This window comes from Leucoraja erinacea, chromosome 14 (genome assembly GCF_028641065.1).
Source record: "Leucoraja erinacea ecotype New England chromosome 14, Leri_hhj_1, whole genome shotgun sequence".
NCBI lineage: Eukaryota > Metazoa > Chordata > Chondrichthyes > Rajiformes > Rajidae > Leucoraja > Leucoraja erinaceus.
This window is the reverse complement of record NC_073390.1, coordinates 23,105,577-23,125,268: the sequence shown is the minus strand read 5'-3', so window position 1 is coordinate 23,125,268 and position 19,692 is coordinate 23,105,577. Positions and strand designations below refer to the sequence as shown.

Here is a 19,692-nt window from a genome sequence, read left to right as displayed (position 1 = left end):
CGCAGGCCATCAAATTCACGTCTCACTTGATTACAAAGCAAACAAATGACAGACCTCAAAATTGATCATATTTTTAATGTTTTTTTCTTTGAAACAGTAACCATTCTCAAAATTATTTTCTATTTTCACTATGAGTGGAATGTTTGATCCCATTTACAGACCTTGTTCTGTTGACAGAGGGGGCATCATTTCATTGGCAATAAGAGGCTAATATCTAAGCCAGATGATAACATTTGGGACATTTGAGGTAGAGACTGATTTGCCTTCAACCAGCAACTGGGAATAAACCCGGTCTGTGCTAGTAAGCTTTGGACTTAAAAGTAATTTGTTGGAAGAGTTACATTTATATGGCACAATTTATAACCTCAGAATATTCCAATGTGCTTTACATTCAATCAGGTTACTTTTGAAATTCAGTCACTGTGGTCAATTCCATAAAGAGCAATAACGATGACTATCAGGTTCAGTGCTGGAGATTAACTGGGTAATGAAGATGCATCTCCTGCTCTAAAAATAAACAATATGGATACTTATGTTCACAGCAGAACTAATGCATCTAAAACAGCACCTCTGGCACTGTAGCACTCCCTCTGCAATGGGAGAAGATTATGCTCAAGTCTCTGGAGTCCAACCTTCTGACCCAGGTGATAGAGTCATCCATTAAGTCAAGGGTACATGCCAAAATGTTCCAATTTTCTTACATTTACAACCGTGGCAAGGACATGTTCCATAAATCTGTTAACTTATTCATAAAGGCACCTTGAAAGAAAGGCAATAAAATAGTAACATCCAAATTCAGGTCCACAGTGAAGGAAGCCGATGCATTCTTTCCCCACTTGCTGATTCCGGGCTTAATCATTCCTTCAAGATGACATGGATCTGGGTACAGAATGGGGGGTTCTGCAGAGAGGAAAACAAGGCAGTCGTACCTGATAAAATGTTATATGCACAGTCGGCCAATATGCCCATCTACACTAGTTCCACCTGCCTGCATTTGAGCCCATATCCTGCCTAACCTGTCCTATCCATGTACCTGTCTAAATGTTTCTCATATGTTCCTATAGTACCTATCTTGTCCAGCAGTGCTTTCCACCGCCTTTTGTGTAAAAAAAGTTACCCCTCAGCTTCCTCTTAAAGCTCTCGTCCCTCAACTTAAACGCATGTCTTCTGATTCTCAATGCCTCTACTCTGGGCAAGATACTCCTTGCATTTACCCAACCTATTCATCTCATGATTTTGTACACCTCTAGAAGATCACCCCTCATCCTCCTACGCTCCATGGAATAGAGTCCTAGCCAGCTCAACGTCTCTTATAGCTCAGTCCCGTGAGTCCTGGCAACATCCCCGTAAATCTCTGCATCCTTTCCAGCTTGACGCCATCTTTCCTGTAAAATGGTGCCCAACACTGAATACAATACTCTAAATGTGACCTCACTGACGTCTTATGTAACTGCAGCTCACCGCAGAAGTGTCAGATGTTTTTTTGTGGGGTGGGGGAGGGGTGTGGCGGTTTGGGGTTAACAGGGAGAGGAGATGGGAATGGACATACACCTTTGACTAACATTCAGTGTCTGAAGAATCCGTGATTTCTTCGAAGCGCGACTGTTTTTTGCGGACGTTCCAATGGAGGCACTCGGCGAGGCTGTCAAACCAGTCGTACACCAGGTCATGGCAACAGATGGACGGCACTGGGTAGCAGGACGTGGTCACCGTGATGCTGCAATGGGAAAGCACAAGACAGTGTTACCGAAGATAAACACAAAGTGCAGGAGTAACTCAGCTGGCCAGGCAGCATCTCTGGAGAATCTCCAAAGATGTGCAGGTTGTTGGATAATTGGCTTTTATTTTTTTTTAAATGTACATTGTCCCTAGTGTAGAGGATAGTGCTCATGTACGGGGTGATCGCTGGTCGGCACGGACTTGGTGGGCCGAAGGGAACGTTACCGCGCTGCATCTCTCAAGTCTAAATTCCAGCTCACGCTCACTAATGAGTGCGTCAAGTCATTTTGCAAGAACTCGATTTGTTCTATCATGTACAAATCACCTGCGCAATGAACCTTTCACTTTAGACTCCCACGCACGCACCCCTTCACTGTGACAGGCAGCACGTTGGTGCGAGGGGAGAGGTCCAGAGCTAGAGCAGTGGGGCACTTGCCTGTCCGCGTGTTGTATCTCCTGCCTGCTCCTGCCATCAAAGGACACCCATGCCATGTTCCTAGTGTCGGGTGACAGCATTATCTTCAGAAAGCAAACACAGACAGTTGGTGAGCTCACTGTTCATTTCAGAGCGACTATGCACAAGTTCACTTACCTATTACATTTTTATTTTAGGGATACAGCCGCTCGACTCACTGAGTCCACTGAGTCACACTGGTTATCCCACTAACACTAGGCTATTTTACAGATGGCCAATTAACCTACAAACCCACAGATCTTTGGGATGTGGAAGGAAACTGGAGCACCCAGAACAAACCCATAGTCATAGCGAGCACATGCAAACTACACACCCAAAATCAGGATCAAACCCAGGTCTCTGGCACTGTGAGGCAGTGGTTCTACAGCTGCACCACTGTGCCAAATGTGTTTTTGGAAACACCATTTCTGTGGTGCAGTTAAATGAACCGCTGTGAATGGACAGGCACTCGAAGACAAGACGGCTTCTACAGACATTTCCCTTGTAATCAATGTTCCCTCTCTTCCACCGCCACTGACACACATGCCACCATAGATGCACTGTATAAAGCATGTCAGGTTGCATCACAGCTTGGTTTGGCAACAGCTCTGCCCAAGACCACAAGAAATTGCAGAGATGTAGATGTAGCCATGACACAGACCAGACTCCCCTCCATCGACTTCATCTGAACTTCACACTGCCCCAGGAATGTAGCCAACAAAATCAAAGACTTGTGTAGGAACTGCAACTGCTGGTTTAAACCAAAGATAGACACAAAATGCTGGAGTAATTCAGCTGGACAAAAGAGAAAAATGGGTGACGTTTTGGGTCGAGACCCTTCTTCAGACTGAGAGTCAGGCGAAAGGAAAACGAGAGATATAGACAGTGATGTAGAGATATAGAACAAATGAATTAAAGATATGCAAAAAAGTAACAATGATAAAGGAAAGATTTGCTAGGTGAGAACAAGAAGCTGGTGCAACTTGGGTGGAGGAGGGATGGCAAGAGAATGAATGCAGGAGTTAATTGAAATTAGAGAAATCAATATTCATACCACTGGGCTGTAAGCAGCCCAAGCGAAATATGAGATACTGTTTCTCCAATGTGCGTTTAGCCTCAATCTAACAATGGAGGAGGCCGAGGACAGAAAGATCAGTGTTGGAATGAGAAGGGAAATTAAAGTGTTAGGCAGCCGGGAGATCAGGTAGGTCCAGGCGGACTGAACGAAGGTGTTCAGCGAAACGATTGCCCAGTCTACGTTTGGATATCTTTTTTGCATATCTTTCATTCATTTGTTCTAATATCTCTACATCACCATCTATATCTCTTACTGTGTACCGACCGACTCAAAACGTCACCCATTCGCTCCAGTGATGCTGCCTGTCCCGCTGAGTTACTTCAGCATTTTGTGTCTATAATCGAAGACTTGACCCACCCTAGTCTTTCCTCCTTCTCCCTCTCCGTCTGGCAGAAAATACAGAAACTTGAAAGAGTGCACCACCAGATTCCATGTTTAAGAAAGAACTGCAGATGCTGGAAAAATCGAAGGTAGATGCTGGAGAAACTCACCGGGTGAGGCAGCATCTATGGAGCGAATTAATAGATGACGTTTTGGGTCGAGACCCTCTTCAGACTGATGTGGAGGTGGGGGGAGGGCGGGAAGAAGAAAGGAAGAGGTGTTTCTGTGGCAGAACTGGGGAGGGGAAGGAGGGAGAAAGCAAGGACTTCCTGAAATTGGAGGTCAATGTTCATACCGCTGGGTGTAAACTACCCAAGCGAAATATGAGGTGCTGCTCCTCCAATAGGACTCTATCCCCTACTCCCAATTCCTCCGTCTACGCCGCAACTGCATCCAGGATGAGGTGTTCCAAACCAGGGCATCAGAGATGTCCTCATTCTTTAGGGAACGGGGGTTCCCCTCTTCGACTATAGATGAGACTCTTACCAGGGTCTCCTCTATATCCTGTAGCTCTGCTCTCACTCCTCATCCCCCCCACTCGTAACAAGGACAGAGTCCCCCTTGTCCTCACCTTGCACCCCATCAGCTGTCACATACAACAGATAATCCTTCGACATTTTCGCCACCACCAACGGGATCCCACCACTGGCCACATCTTCCCATCTCCTCCCGTTTCAACTTTCCACAGAAACTGCTCCCTCCCTAACTCCCCGACCAATTTGTCATTTCCCACGCAAACCACCCCTTCCCCTCGTACTTTGCCCTGCAACCGCTTTACCTCCCCCCTCGGCTCCATCCAAAGATCCAAGCAGTCTTTCCAGGTGAGGTAGAGGTTCACCTGCACCTCCTCCAATCTCATCTATTGCATCCGCTGTTCTAGGTGCCAACAGCTTTACATCGGTGAGACCAAGCGCAGGCTTGGCTATTGCTTCGCCCAACACCACCGCACAGTGCGCATTAACCAACCTGATCTCCCGGTGGCTCAGCACTTCAACTCCCCCTCCCATTCCGAATCTGACCTTTCTGTCCTGGGCCTCCTCTATGGCCAGAGTGAGGCCCACCGCTAATTGGAGGAGCAGCACCTCATATTTAATTTGGGTATTTTACACCCCAGCGGTATGAACATTGACTTCTCCAATTTCAGGTAGTCCTTGCTTTCTCCCTCCTTCTCCTCCCCTTCCCAGCTCTCCCACAGCCCAATGTCTCTGCCTCTTCCTTTCTTCTCCTCCCCTCCCTCCACATCAGTCTGAAGAAGAGTCTCAACCCAAAACGTCACCTATTCCTTCGCTCCGTAGATACTACCTCAGCCGCTGAGTTTCTCCAGCATTTTTGTCTACCAACAGACTCAAGAACAGTTTCTTCTCCTCTGTTATCAGGCTTCTGAACGCTCCTTCCATAAGCCAGGGTAATGTCCGATTCGCATCTATCCCGTTGTTCTCCTAGCCTGATATCATGATTCTACAAATCTCCCCTCATGATTCTATATCATATGCAAGCCTCCCTTCATGATTTTGTATAGTTTTACACATGATTTTATCTTTTACAAACCCCTCACAATTTTATGTTGTTCCACAAATCTCCCCTCAGGATTTTATATTATCTACAAGTCACCCCTCATGATTTTATATCGTTCTACAAATCTCTCCTCAATCTTGTACACTCGAAGGAAAAAGACCCAGCCTCTCCTTATAACAAGGCCCCCAAGTCTCAGAGGGTACTGCAGTCCCCATAAGCCGATCGTAAACCTGCTCACCTTCAGTTCCATTCCAGCAGGCACCACGATGGGTCGGAAGGAAAGGGAGTGGGGGCAGATAGGGGTGATCATGATGGCCGGGACATTGGGGTGCATCATAGAGGCACCTGCCGCTGCAGCGTACGCTGTGCTCCCTGTCGGGGTAGACACAATCACACCTGAAAAACAACAAGCAAACATTCTCCGTTTATTTAGGCCGTAACACACTAGTGATTGTCAGGAAAGTGACTGGCAAGAACCTGGAACACAAGGAACTGCGGATACTGGAATCGTGAACAAAATACAAAGTGCTGGAGGAACTCAGCGAGTCAGACAGTATCTACAGAGGGAACGGACCAACATAGGATCCTTCTTCAAATGGAAATTATGGGTCTTGGGGAGGGGAGATGGAGCCCCTCTGGTGCGTACACTTTTCCCCTCCTTATTGCACTCATCATCTCCCAAACCTGAGCCTATAATGTTCTCTTTCCTCTTTCCCATAAATAGAGAATGGGGGGTTGGCGTATTCAGATACAATATCCGTATGCCGATTTTCTGTAATACAAATCCGCATCATCTGTGCTTGGGTCAAGAAACAAGAGGTGAGATCACGTTAGACACGCAGTAACTCAAGTCAGGCAGCGTCTCTGGAGAACATGGATAGTTCTAGATCAGGCGTGTTTTCAGCGGTGAAATAATTGTATATTTCCTCCCTTCCCGTCCTTCACCTCCCACCCCCCCGAAAAAATTCTGGTGATGTGAAGCCTCATTACTACTGCGCTAATCTGCAATCTGTTGCTATAGATGTGGAAACCAAATCACTTCATCCAAGGGGGTTTCATACATCACTAGCATCAGGGCCAACGGATGCCCCCAAAACTTTTGTTTTAACCCATTTATAACTGGCACAAGAACAAATTATCTATTACTATAGTCATACTGCATGGAAACAGGCCCTTCGGCCCAACTCAATCATGCCGACCAAGAAGCTGCATCTAAACTGGTCCCATTTGGTCCATATCCTGAACCTTTCCTATCCATGTACCTGTCCAAGTGTGTTTATAGACCCTGCTTCAACTACCTTCTCTGGTAGCTCGTTCCATATATCCACCACCGTCTGAGTGAAGAAGTTGCCCCTCAGGTCTGATTTAAATCTTACCCCTCCCACCTTAAACCTACATCCTCTGGTTCTCGATTCCTCTATCCTGGATAAAAGACTCTGTGCATTCACCCTGCCTGTCCCCCTTTATGATTGTACTATCATTCATCTTACCATCACCCTGGACAGATGTGATGAGTCGCCCATCCAAGTACAGATCCACATTGGAGAGGTATGAAGAAGGACCTCGATCCACCACCAGTTCATTCAGCACCTGGAACAAAGCCCGATCAGACCAGTTAGTGACCGTGGAATGGCACATGTTGTTCTCAGCTCAATGGCAAATGGACAGCGGCACAGCATATCATGTACTTCACAACTTGTAACAAGCATTTGTGGTTGTTTTTATCCCCCTTGTATCAATAATGCCCATTCGCTTCAGGTGGCCAAATGAAAACCAGTAGTGAGGGAGGCAAATGCAATGTTAGCTTTTATTTTGAGAGGACTAGAATATAAAAACAGGGATGTAATGCTGAGGCTTTATGGCACTGGTCAGACCGCATTTGGAGTATATCAAGCAGTATTTCAAGCTATGAGCAGTTTTGGGCCCCATATTTGAGTAAGGATGTGCTGCCGTTGGAGAGGATCCAGAGGAGGTTTACGAGAATTATCCCAGGAATGATTAGGTTAATATATGATGAGCATTTGACAGCACCGGGCCTGTACTCGCTGGTGTTTAAAAAGATGAGCGGGTCCTCATTGAAAGCTATGAATAGTGAAAGGCCTGGATAGAGTGGATGTGGAGAGGATGTTTCCACTAGTGGGAGAATCTAGAACCAGGGGACATAGCCTCAGAATAAAAGGATGTTCCTTTAGAAAGGAGATAAGGAGGATTTTTATTAGTCAGAAAGTGGTGAGTTAGTGGAATTAATTGCCACCAATGGCTGTGGAAGCCAAGTCAATGGATATTTTTAAGGCGGAGATTGCCAGATTCTTGATTAGTAAGGGTGTCGGGGGTTATGGGGAGAAGGCAGGAGAATGTGATTGAAAGGGGAAAATAGATCATCCATGATTGAGTGGCGGAGCAGTTTGATGGGCCAAAATACCTAATTCTGCTCATATAACTTATGTAACTAGCACGAGTTGTTTTTATCCCCCTTGTATGCCTATTCACTTCAGATGGCCAATTAAAAATTTGAAAATTACCTCGGTTCTTCCCTTCAGTGAGAATATTACAAGAGAAACAGTCCAAATCTATATGAACCCAGAAGACAAGGACATGCAGCAGCAGTCAAGTGATTCAAATTCATTGGCATTTTGTAAAGGATGTAAGCAAAGTGGGACACAGTGGTGTAGCTGGTAAAGCTTCTACCTCAGCCCCAGCAGCCTTAGTTCAATTCTATCTTTTGGTGCCGTCGGTGCAGAGTTTGTACATTCTACTTGTGACTGTGTGTCTTCCACACCACTCCTGCCCTCCACCCCCCACTCCAAGTACTCTGGGTTCCTCCCACATCCCAAGTATGCAAAAGGGTCAAATCAACCACTGTATTTTTCCCCTAGTCTGTCAGTGAGGGGTAGATTCTGTGGCGAGTTAACATAGAATAGTACTGCATAGGAACAGGCCCTTCGGCCCACAATGCCTGTGCCAGACATGGTGCCAAGACCAACTCTAATCTCAATGATTCAATGGCAGTTTATTGGCAAATGTACCCAAGTACATTCTTTTTTTGCATGCAGTTCAGTGACAACCTTGCTATACATTAGGCACAATCATACCAAGTACAAGAGTGTAAAATAGTAGACCACACTGAGTCAGTACACCAGAGTCACTATATTATAGGCTTCAAGTCCAAAATTAAAATAAATAAATCAGTCTTAACTTGGCCATAAAGGCCCTTTATCTGTCTTTTCATTGTACCTCAAAACACGACAATAATAAATCCAAGCCAGAAAAGTCTCTCTATACAAATCAAGTCTGAAGAAGGGACCTGACCCGAAAAGTCACCTATCCATGTTCTCCAGAGATGCCTGACCCGCTGAGTTATTGTAGCACTTTGTGTTCTTTTTTCTACATTAAATTGGTTAGTTATTATACAGACCACAGAACAACAGGTTAAGCTGAAAGCTTTGCCTGACATCAGTTGTATACAGTTTATGAAATACAGTAGCTTTATCAGTAACTTTATCTTTTTCAAAGATGTTGTTTAACTGAAATAAAAACAGGCAATGCTGGAAACATTCAGCGGGTTATGCAATGGTGACTGAAAGTTTGCGGCCCAAGACCCTTTGTCAGACGTGTATAACGGTGACTAGCCAAAGTGAAAGTAACTTTAAAATGCAAGTTTAAATGCTCATAGTTTAAATTTTCAATACGAGTCCACTCTATTTTAAAATTACAACTTCACCTTTGCCCTCCAAGCCTAAACAGGTACACAAATAGAAAATGCTGGAAATACTCATCAAATCGGGCAACATCTGTGGAAGGAGAAACAGAAATATAACCCATCCGGGACCCTTCGCCCTATTTAGTTTGCAGTAGCATATTTTAGTTTGCAATAGCATAGAAGACAGGACGAGCATGGGAAGAACAAAAAGAGATATGTCTGATAGGGCAAGTCCCAATGGATCAATGGTCACTCGGCCCCATAGCAGAAGCCTCCATGTCACGGGGCTGGAAACTGGAAGTATCCTGAGCTAATTCTGCTACCACCATCATCTATTGCAAGTGATGGCTTCCACTGATTGTCACCGGAAACTTGCATCCTTTTCAGGACGGATGATGACAGCGAGGTCAACATTTGTAACAAGGTGGACACAAAAAGAAGAAGAACAGTCACTCGCAGTTACCGATGCGCAAAGCTTTTTTGTCTATTAAATGTGCTGTAAATTGTGAGGATGTGAGATATGCCCAGTAGACCAGGCTAAAGGCCAAGAAATACCGAGCCAAGATGATACATGACACAAAAAGCTAATTCTGATAACGCTCAAAAACCATCAGGGTCTTGAACACTACAAAACCCCAACTATACCCTATTATGGAACTGGTGCGCTGCAATGAAGAGAACTATATTCTGCCCTCGGTATCTTCCCCTTTGCGACTTCTATAGTTTAACTTGGTTGTATTTATGTACAGTATTATATGTTCTGCTTGGGTAATATGCAAAACAAAGATTATCACTGTACCTCAGTACACATGCCCATGTCCCAGTGCAATTCTTACTCGTACTCGAGTATGATTGTGCTTATGTATAGTGAGATTTTAATGAATTGTATGCAAAAAGAGAATTTCACTACACGTGGCAACAAAGTACCATTGAAGAGGAGGGGATGGAGACAAAGAACTGCAGATGCTGGTTAATAGACAAAAGGACACAAAGTGCCGGAGTAACTCAGTGGATTAGGCAGCATCTCTAGAGAACATGGATAGGTGACGATTCGAGTTGAGACCCTTCTTCAGACTGGATAGGCGACGCTTCAGGTCTCAACCATAATGTCACCTACCCATGTTCTCCATAGATGCTGCGTGACCAGCACTTAGTATCTTTTTGATGGAGAATGTGTGTCTGGTGTCTCTAAACCTAGATAAAGATCTCCTTTAGCAGCCTGAAACAGCGGTGAGAGCAGCTAGACTAAGTTACTGCTTTGGAGTGCCACTTCCCATATATAGTGCAGCTACACTATATATGAGAAGGGACATACACCAGCACAAAATGTGCAGGAAAGAACTGCAGATGCTGGTTTAAATTAAAGATCGACACAAAATGCTGGAGTAACTCAGCAGGACAGGCAGCATCTCTGGAGAGAAGGAATGGGTGACGTTTCGGGTCGAGACCCTTCCTCACACCAGCACAATGTTGACCAACAGCAATCCAAGTGCTGGTGACGCATTGTAAGTGCAGCAAAGCCATTACACTAGCGCCATCTACTGTCTCAGAGGTTGGATTCAGAGACATGATTCACCGCTCTATTTCCTCCTAGATTTCTGTACTCGATTGGACACAAAATGCTGGAGTAACTCAGCGGGTCACGCAGCATCTCTGGAGAGCATGGATAGTGATGTTTCGGGGAAGAACCCTTCTTTAGACTGATTATGGGGGTGGGGAGGAGAAAGCTGGGAGAGGCAGGATAAAGTGTGGCAGGCAATCACATAAGGCAAACGGTTGGAGCAAAGGCCAGTTGGTAAGGAAACTCGAGGTAAAGGAGCCATTAGGAGGTAGTGACCATAATATGATAGGTTTTAATCTACAATGTGAGAGGGAGATGGTTAAATCGGAGCTGTCGGTATTACAGTTGAGCAAAGGGGACTATGGAGCCATGAGGGAGGAGTTGAACTGGAAAGATACCCTAGCAGGGATGACAGTGAAACAACAATGGCAGGTATTTCTGGGAATAATACAGAACGTGCAGAATCGGTTCATTCCAAAGAGGAAGAAAGATTCCAAGTGGAGTAAGGGGCGACCGTGGCTGACAAGGGAAGTCAGGGAGAGTATAAAAATAAAAGAGAAAAAATATAACATAGCAAAGATAAGCGGGAAACCAGAGAATTGAGTCACTTTTAAAGAGCAACAGCAGTTAACTAAAAGGGCAATGCGGGGAGAAAAGATGAGGTACAAAGGTAAGCTAGCCAAGAATATAAAGTAGGATAGTAAAAGCTTCTTTAGGTATGTGAAGAGGAAAAAAACTAGTTACGGCCAAAGTTGGACCCTTGAAGAATGAAAAAGGTGAATTTATTATGGGGAACATGGAAATGGCAGACGAGTTGAACAGGTTCTTTGGATCCATTTTCACTAAAGAGGACACAAACAATCCTCTTGATGTACTAGTGGCCAGAGGATCTGGGGTAACGGAGGAACTGACGGAGATTCACATTAGGCAGGAAATGGTGTTGGATAGACCGATGGGACAGAAGGCAGATAAATCCCCATGGCCTGATGGTCTGCATCTCAGGGTACTTAAGTGGCTCTAGAAATCGTGGACGCATTGGTGATCATTTTCCAATGTTCTATAGATTCAGGATTAGTTCCTGTGGATTGGAGGGTCGCTAATGTTATCTCACTCTTTAAGAAGGGCGGCAGAGAGAAAGCAGGGAATTATAGACCAGTTAGCCTGACATCGGTGGTGGGGAAGATGCTGGAGTCAATAATAAAAGATGAAATAGCGGCACATTTGGATAGCAGTAGCAGAATCTGTCCGAGTCAGCATGGATTTACAAAAGGGGAAATCATGCTCGACTTCTGGAATTTTTTGAGGATTTAACCAGGATAATGGACAAGGGAGAGCCAGTGGATATAGTGTACCTGGACTCTCAGAAAGCATTTGATAAGGTTCCACATAGGAGATTAGTGGACAAAATTAGAGCACATGGTATTGGGGGTAGGGTGCTGACAGGATAGAAAATTGGTTGGCAGACAGGAAACAGAGGGTTGGAATTAATAGGTCTCTTTCAGAATGGCAGGCAGTAACTAGTGGGGTACCACAAGGTTCCGTGCTGGGACAGCAGCTATTTACAATTTATATTAATGATTTGGATGAAGGGATTAAAAGCAACATTAGCAAATTTGCAGATGTTACTCCAACACTTTGTGTCCTTTTGTGTAAACATGCTTCTGCAGCTACTTATTTCTATGACGTTTTTGATCCTTTTACAAACAAAGAGGTGGAAGAGATGAAAGAGGGGCAGGCACACAAATGTTTTCCCTGCCCACGTTTTAATATTAAATTTGATTTCTCTCTTGTTCCAACATCAACTATCAATTATGTAACATCTTTAAGATACCCCAAAGCACGGAATCATTATTAGAAGCTCAAAGGTTAGAGCACTAGAAGAAATTTCCAATTCTGGGTTTATACCCGCACAATATACAAGGTCACAAGTTAAGTTGAAGTTATTAGGATATTGAAAGCATGATGGAATCTCCCACAACTCTTGGAAATTAAGATGTCTGGAGTCATAGAGTAATACAGCACAGAAACAAGCCTTCTGCCCAACTTGCCCACGCTGACCAAGCAGCTCTACCGCTGCACCACTCATTTTAATCCAAAACCTTAGTTAGGAAGCAATCCACATAACCCTCGCTGTTCCTCCAGCGAGAGTAAATGGTGGCTCTGATTGTGCCCTCACAATGCATCGACTTTAAGAACTCCCAAAGGCCTGCTGGCCCGGTTGCCTGCCACTGGAGTGGGAGCTTCATCCGACTGGCCTGGATCCCCGCCTGGAGTGGGAGCTTCATCCGACTCTTTACTCCCACTCACCCATGGGGACTGGGAACCGGAGAGGGAAGCAATGGCATCGGACGCTGGACAAAAGGCTGGTAAGAAGAACCGGGGAGGGGGGGGGGGGGGGGGGGGTCTTACTTTCCACGCCCTGGATGTCGGCTGCGGGAGGCACCCCCTGGTGCGATAGGCGGAAAGTGGTCTGGCTAGGAACAAAGGTTTGCGGGACGATCCGGACGGAGGCAACGGGTCTTTATTGCCGGCTGTAGTTGGGACTTTGAAAACCAGACGACTCTTGCATATGACCTCAGTGGGCTGTTTCTATGCATTCGGTACTTGATCGGATTGTACTTATTATGGCAATAATCTTACTGATCTGTATGGAAAATAGAATTTCACGGTATCAAGGTACAAGTGATAAGAAAGAACCATTGAACCATTGCTTGGTGACTGCCATATAAATCCATGTGCCAACACACGACGAGAGCACAGATTCAGAGTCAGGCCAGCAGCAGGCGCACTCTTCATGCCAGTGAGTCTGCACCACCCATCAATCCATTTACTAATCCAGAAGGGTCCTGTCCTGAATCCATGTTCTCCAGAGGTGTTGTCTGACCCGCCGAGTTACACCAGCGCTTTGTGTCTTTATTTTACACTAATCCTGCACTTCTTTCACTCTCCTCTCATTCCCACAGATTCTACCACTTACCCCTCACACACACACTAGGGGCGAACTACTGCGGCCAGTTTACCTACCAGCCCACGTCCCTGGAATTGGGGAGGAAACCAGAGCAACCAGAGAAAACCCATTGAGAACATACATACTGCAAGCAAACAGCACCGGAGGTCAAGATCGAACCTGGGTCACAATGGCTGCAAGGCAGAAACTCTACCAACTACGCCCAGACTGTTTTGCCCAATCTAACATATCTGTGGAGCAAAAATAGACACCAAGTGCTGGTGAAACTCAGCGGGTCAGACAGCATCTCTGGAGAACAAAGGATGGGTGACATTTCAGTTCGGGGGCCCCTTCTTCAGACTCAAAGTAGGAGCTAGGGGGTGGGTGGCGAAGACCAGGAGGCTTTTCGCCCTCCTCCTCCACCCCCACCTTTCAGTCTGAAGAAGGGTCCCGACATGAAACATCACCTATCCCTTTTCTCCGGAGATGCTGCCTGACCCGCTGAGTTACTCCAGCACTTTGTGTCTGTCTATCTTTGGTATATACCATCATCTGCAGTTCTTTGTTAATACCTTTGGAGCAATTATCTTTGTAGGATTTCTGTTCTCACTACAATTTGGTGTAAATTCAACAGCTTTTAATGCCCAATTACTGACCCTGGCCTCCCTTTTCCTTCCCACGCCCTGTTACGGACAGGAGTTTGCAGAGGGACCTCTAGTCATTGTGCACATACATGTATTTGCATGAAGGCCTTTTGTGTCTCGTTGTTAATATGACTCTGTGGGACCAGTCCGTTATCCTCCACTTGGTAATTCCTCTCTGGCTCTGCTGTTTTTAAAGCCTTAACCACCTTCACCTTCAGACGACTCCTCAGAATTATCCTGGCATCTCCTGCTCAAAGACAAGGTTCCAAGTTAAGTTCCATTCACTTCAGAGTTCTGCTGTTCATCAGTCTACTACCTGTAAAATAGCAAGACAGGCACTAATCAGGTAACAACTAGCCTACTTACGGCACCGACCCATCACAATATTCCTCCTCTTCTTAATTCAACCCGGCCAATAGGTCACAGTGCAAGAAGAATACCCCAGGGCCAACACTTGCCTTTCCAGAGTGCACTCGACTAATTTGCAGAGTACCATGAAATGCTTTTGGATACCTTTAATCCATTAAGCCTTTGTCCTCTCTTGGTTGCCTCACAATGAAGTTGCCAAAAGGACACAAAGTGTAGCGCAGCGGGTCCGGCAGCATCCCTGGAAAAATGTGGCTTTGGGTCGGGACCCTTCTTCTGAGTTTGATGGTGTCCCACCCCGAAATGTCACCTATCCATGTTTTCCAGAGATGTTGCCTGACCTGCTAAGTTACTCCAGCGCTTTGTGTCTTTTTGTTTAAACTAGCATCTGCAGTTCCTTCCTTGTTTCTACTGAAGTTGCCAACTTTCTCTCAAGACCCCAACTTTTAAACTCCTTACATTATCAGCATTCAAGTTTAGAGATGCAGCATGGAAACAGGCCCTTCGGCCCTCTCAGTCCATGCCAACCATTGATTACCCGTTCACACTAGTTCTGTGTTATCCCACTTTCTCGTCCACTCCTTACATATCGGAGACAATTTACAGTGGCCAATTAAACTATAAACCCCCTTGTCTTTGTGATGTCGGAAGAAACCAGAGCACCCATAAGAAACCCATGTGGTCACAGGGAGAACATGTGAACTGCTTACAGATAGCAGCTGAGGTCAGGATAAAACATGGGTCATTGGTGCTGAGGCTGCAGCTTCACCAAGATCTTGAATAGTATAGCACATCAGGGATCAAATAGGACAATAAATCAAGGGCCCTTCGGGCCACAATGTCTGTGCCCAACATGATGTTGTTAAACTAATCCCCTCAGCTTGCATGTGATCTATATCCCTCCATTCTCCATATCCATGTGCATCCAAAAGCCTCTTAAATGTCACTATCTTACCTGCCTCCGCCATCACCCCTGGCAGCGCATTCCAGGTGCCCACCGCCCTCTGTGTGGAAAAATACCAGCCCCATACCTCTCCTTTAAACTTTGCCCATCACACCATCAAGCTATGTCCTCTAATCTTTGACATTCTACCCTATCTATGCTTCTCATAATTTTATATCAGGTCTCTCCCAAACCTCTGACCTCCCAGAGAAACTAATCCAAGTTTGTCCAATAATAATGCAGCAAGCAGAACAATTTAGGTAAGATTTTCCAATTTACATGACTGGTTTGGAAAAAACGGATTTTGTAGTTGGCAATCCTTTGGTCCAGCAAATGTGAACAAATGAAATGAAATCCACTTCCGAATGAGGAACTAAGATATCCAGCTTTTATGTTCTCCCTGCAGTAATACTGCCCGAGGTGACTTAGCACTGTCATAAACAATGGTTATAAAATAGTAGATATAGGTGATTTAGTTCCTGAACTTGATCCCTATTCAATCAGCAATCAGCTATTGGGTCAATGAATGACTCAATTACAAAAACAAAAGGCTTCAAACATTCTTTTGGTCAAGGCATCAATGAAAAGCCATTGGCCAGGGAAGGCTCAGACACTTTCTCCTTCCTTGGTCCAGGTGTAGGGAGTCCAACAATCCCAACATTAGAATATACGTTAGAGAACAGATGCCGCAAAAAATTGGGGAGTTGAAGACGTAACCCAGTCCATTACACAGACCAGACTCCCCACCATTGAATTCACACTGCCTCGAAAAAGCAGCCAACATAATCAAAGTCTTGTCCCACCCCCACCCTGGCCATTCTTCATTTTCCCAGAAGGTACAGAAGCTTAAAAGAGTGGATCACCAGACTCAGGAAGAGCTTCTTCCTCTCTGTTATCAGGCTTCAGAACAGTCCTGCCTTAAGCTAAGATACTGTCCAATTCACCATCTACCTTATTGTGGCCATTGGACTTTACCGGTGAGCTACAACACTGAGAGTTATATTCTTCACTCTACATCTTGTCCTTTGATTTATCTGTTAGAGATAAACTGCTTTATTAGTTTGGTTTCATTGCATTTATGTATAGTATTATCTGATTTGACTGGATAGAATGCAAAACAAAGCTTTTATATTTGTTATAGATCATTGGAGCAGAATTAGGCCATGTGGCCCATCAAGTCTACTCCACCATTCAATCATCACTGATCTATCTTTTCCTTGTATTCAATGGAGTTTAGAAGGATGAAGGGAGATCTTATAGAAACATAAAATTATAAAAGGACTGATAGAAACATAAAATTATAAAAGGACTGGACAAGCTAGATGCAGGAAAAAATGTTTCCAATGTTGGACGAGTCCAGAACCAGGGGCCACAGTCTTAGAATAAAGAGGAGGTCATTTAAGACTGAGGTGAGAAAAAACTTTTTCACCCAGAGAGTTGTGAATTTATGGAATTCCCTGCCACAGAGGGCAGTGGAGGCCAAATCACTGGATGGATTTAAGAGAGAGTTAGATAGAGCTCTAGGGGCTAGTGGAGTCAAGGGATATGGGGGGAAGGCAGGCACGGGTTATTGTTAGGGGACGATCAGTCATGATCACAATAAATGGCGGTGCTGGCTCGAAGGGCCGAATGGCCTCCTTCTGCACCAATTTTCTATGTTTCCTCTCAACCCCTTTCTCCTGGCTTCTCCGTTGTGACGTTGGCCACCTTTACTAATTAGTTCCCGATGTTGGGGAAGTCCAGGACAAGGGGTCACAGCTTAAGGATAAGGGGGAAATCCTTTAAAACCGAGATGAGAAGAACTTTTTTCACACAGAGAGTGGTGAATCTCTGGAACTCTCTGCCACAGAGGGTAGTTGAGGCCAGTTCATTGGCTATATTTAAGAGGGAGTTAGATGTGACCCTTGTGGCTAAGGGGATCAGAGGGTATGGAGAGAAGGCAGGTACGGGATGCTGAGTTGGATGATCAGCCATGATCATATTGAATGGCGGTGCAGGCTCGAAGGGCCGAATGGCCTACTCCTGCACCTAATTTCTATGTTTCTGTTTCTTTTTTTTTCTTCTTTTTTCTAATATTTTATTTTATTAGAAGTAAGTACAGTCATATGGCACCAAAGTGCCTAATATATATTTTCATAATACATTTTATGTACAACTTTTTTTTTTTGTTACATTGAAAAAAGATGAGAATAAGAAAAAGAAGTTAGATAGTAAAGGATAGAAAGATGTGAAATATATAGTGTGTAAAGAAGGAAAACGAGTAAATGAAGAAAGTTGAGAGAAAATAGTGAAAAGAAAATAAAATTAAAAAAAAGGAGATCATTATTTACAATCTTGACCAACCCTCGTCCAGTCCTGAAACAGTTATTTTTTACAATTGTGTTGCACCATATGATTCCAAAAAAACGACGAATGGAGACCAACTCGTTATGAATTGGTCTGATTTATCCATTAGGAGGAATCGCATTTCCTCAAGATGAGCGGTGTCCAACATACTTGCAATCCACATTTTAAGCGTTGGTATTGATGTACCCTTCCAAAATTTAAGTATTAATTTTTTTGCTATTATTAAACCATAGTTAAGGAATAGATTTTGAGATGTATTCAATTTATTCCCATCTTTCATTACACCAAATATAATCATTTCAGTATTAGGTTCCATTCTTGTCTTGAATAATTTTGTAAATATTTCAAAAATATCATTCCAAAATCTATAAAGTTTTATGCAGGAAACTAAGGAGTGTGTTATAGTTGCCTTTTGGGCTAGACATTTATCACAAGTGGCGGATATATTTGGATAAAATTTGTTCAATCTTGTTTTTGAATAATATAATCTATGTACAATTTTAAATTGAATTAGATTAAGTCTTACATTAATTGAACATTTGTGAATATATATCAGGTATTTTTCCCATTAAACCTTCGTAATTTTTATCATTAATTCCCGTTCCCACTCTTCTCTTAAGTACCTCTGTCGATGGTAGGTCTATATTTAGAATACTATTATATAAATAAATATATAATGGCGGTGCAGGCTCGATGGGCCGAATGGCCTACTCCTGCACCTAATTTCTATGTTTCTAAGAGCCTGTCAATCTCCGCTTTAAAAATACCCAATGACGGCCTCCACAGCCGTCTGTGGCAGTGAATGCCATAAATTCACCTCCCCTCTGAATAAATAAATTCCTACTCATTTCATTCCTAAACGTATGCTCTTTTATTGTCAGGCTATGCCCTCTGGTCCTAGCTACCCCTAGTGGAAACATTATTTATACACCCACTCTATCCAGGCCTTTCACTATTTGGTAACAATTAGGTCACCCCTCATACAATTAAGTCACCCCTGCACACAACAATAATAAAACCCAAACTATGACCCCTGCTGCCTTGCTTGAATTAAAAATAGAAAAATAGAACTTTGACTTGAAACATTAACTCAATTTTGCTTTACGCCTGACTTGCTGAATTTTTTTCAGGATTTCTGTTTCTAAATTTATAGCATCTGCTTACAACAAATTTTAATTCAAATTCCTTTCCCATAGAGGTCAAGTTCAAACTTGCCTGCGTGGGACAGTTCCAGCTGAGACAAATATCTGTATCACATAATATACAGAAAAGTGTTGGAAATATTTAACAGGACAGTTCAGGTGAAGGGTCATAACTAGCCATAGGCGTGTAAGCTTTAGAGATACGGCACAGAAATAGGCCCTTTGGCCCATCGAGTCCGTGCTGACCAGCGATCACCCCGTATATAAGCACTTTCTTACACAATAGGGAAAATGTATAATTTTATTGAAGCCAATTAACCTACAAACTTGGCTGTGGAGTGTAGGAGGAAACCAGACCACCCGGAAAACCCACGCGGTCACAGGGAAAACGTGTAAACTCCATACAGGCAGCACCCATAGTCAAGACCCAACCTGGATCTCTGGCGCTGTAGGGCAGCAATTCTACCAGTGTGCCACTGTGCCGTACCAATGTGCAGGGCCCAAGATAATCACTCAGCCTGCACACTTGGTGATCTCAACACATCTCAAATTGCTCCTGTAATAACCACAATTTTAGCCAAGGGGTTTGTCTGTCAGCAATCTAAGTCCAATCCAAGCCCACTTGGGCATAAGGTTTTGCTATGTGAGAATTCTGAATTTTTTTTATTGAAAGGTTACAGCTCGTAAACAGGACTTTCAGCCGATCAAATCCATGCCCACCATCGCTCACCTGTTCACATTAGTTCTATGTTATCACACTTTTGCATCAACTCCCAACACTTTAGGGGCAATTTAACGCGGTCAATTAACTTACAAACCAGCATCCCTTGAGGATGCAAGGAGGAGAATGGAATACTCGGAGGAAACATACGCAGTCGCAGGGAGAACGTGGAAAC

At 44.2% G+C, this 19,692-nt stretch overlaps 1 protein-coding gene across 3 annotated transcripts in view; it reads right to left on the bottom strand.

Moving 5' to 3' along the window:
* Positions 1 to 43: 43 nt before the first annotated feature.
* Positions 44 to 19,692, bottom strand: part of LOC129703394 (NAD kinase-like) — a 41,605-nt gene continuing 21,956 nt past the window's right edge. For 2 of the 3 annotated variants that reach the window (XM_055645784.1, XM_055645785.1), the window contains exons 8-13: positions 14,089 to 14,246; positions 6,638 to 6,737; positions 5,386 to 5,543; positions 2,156 to 2,238; positions 1,552 to 1,717; positions 44 to 900 (exon numbers count right to left, since the gene is read on the bottom strand). In XM_055645784.1, coding sequence (XP_055501759.1) covers positions 1,558 to 1,717; positions 2,156 to 2,238; positions 5,386 to 5,543; positions 6,638 to 6,737; positions 14,089 to 14,246 — 659 coding nt within the window. In that variant the 3' untranslated portion in view covers positions 44 to 900; positions 1,552 to 1,557. The remainder of the gene's footprint in view (positions 901 to 1,551; positions 1,718 to 2,155; positions 2,239 to 5,385; positions 5,544 to 6,637; positions 6,738 to 14,088; positions 14,247 to 19,692) is intronic. The other variant, XM_055645786.1, reaches the window with a different exon arrangement.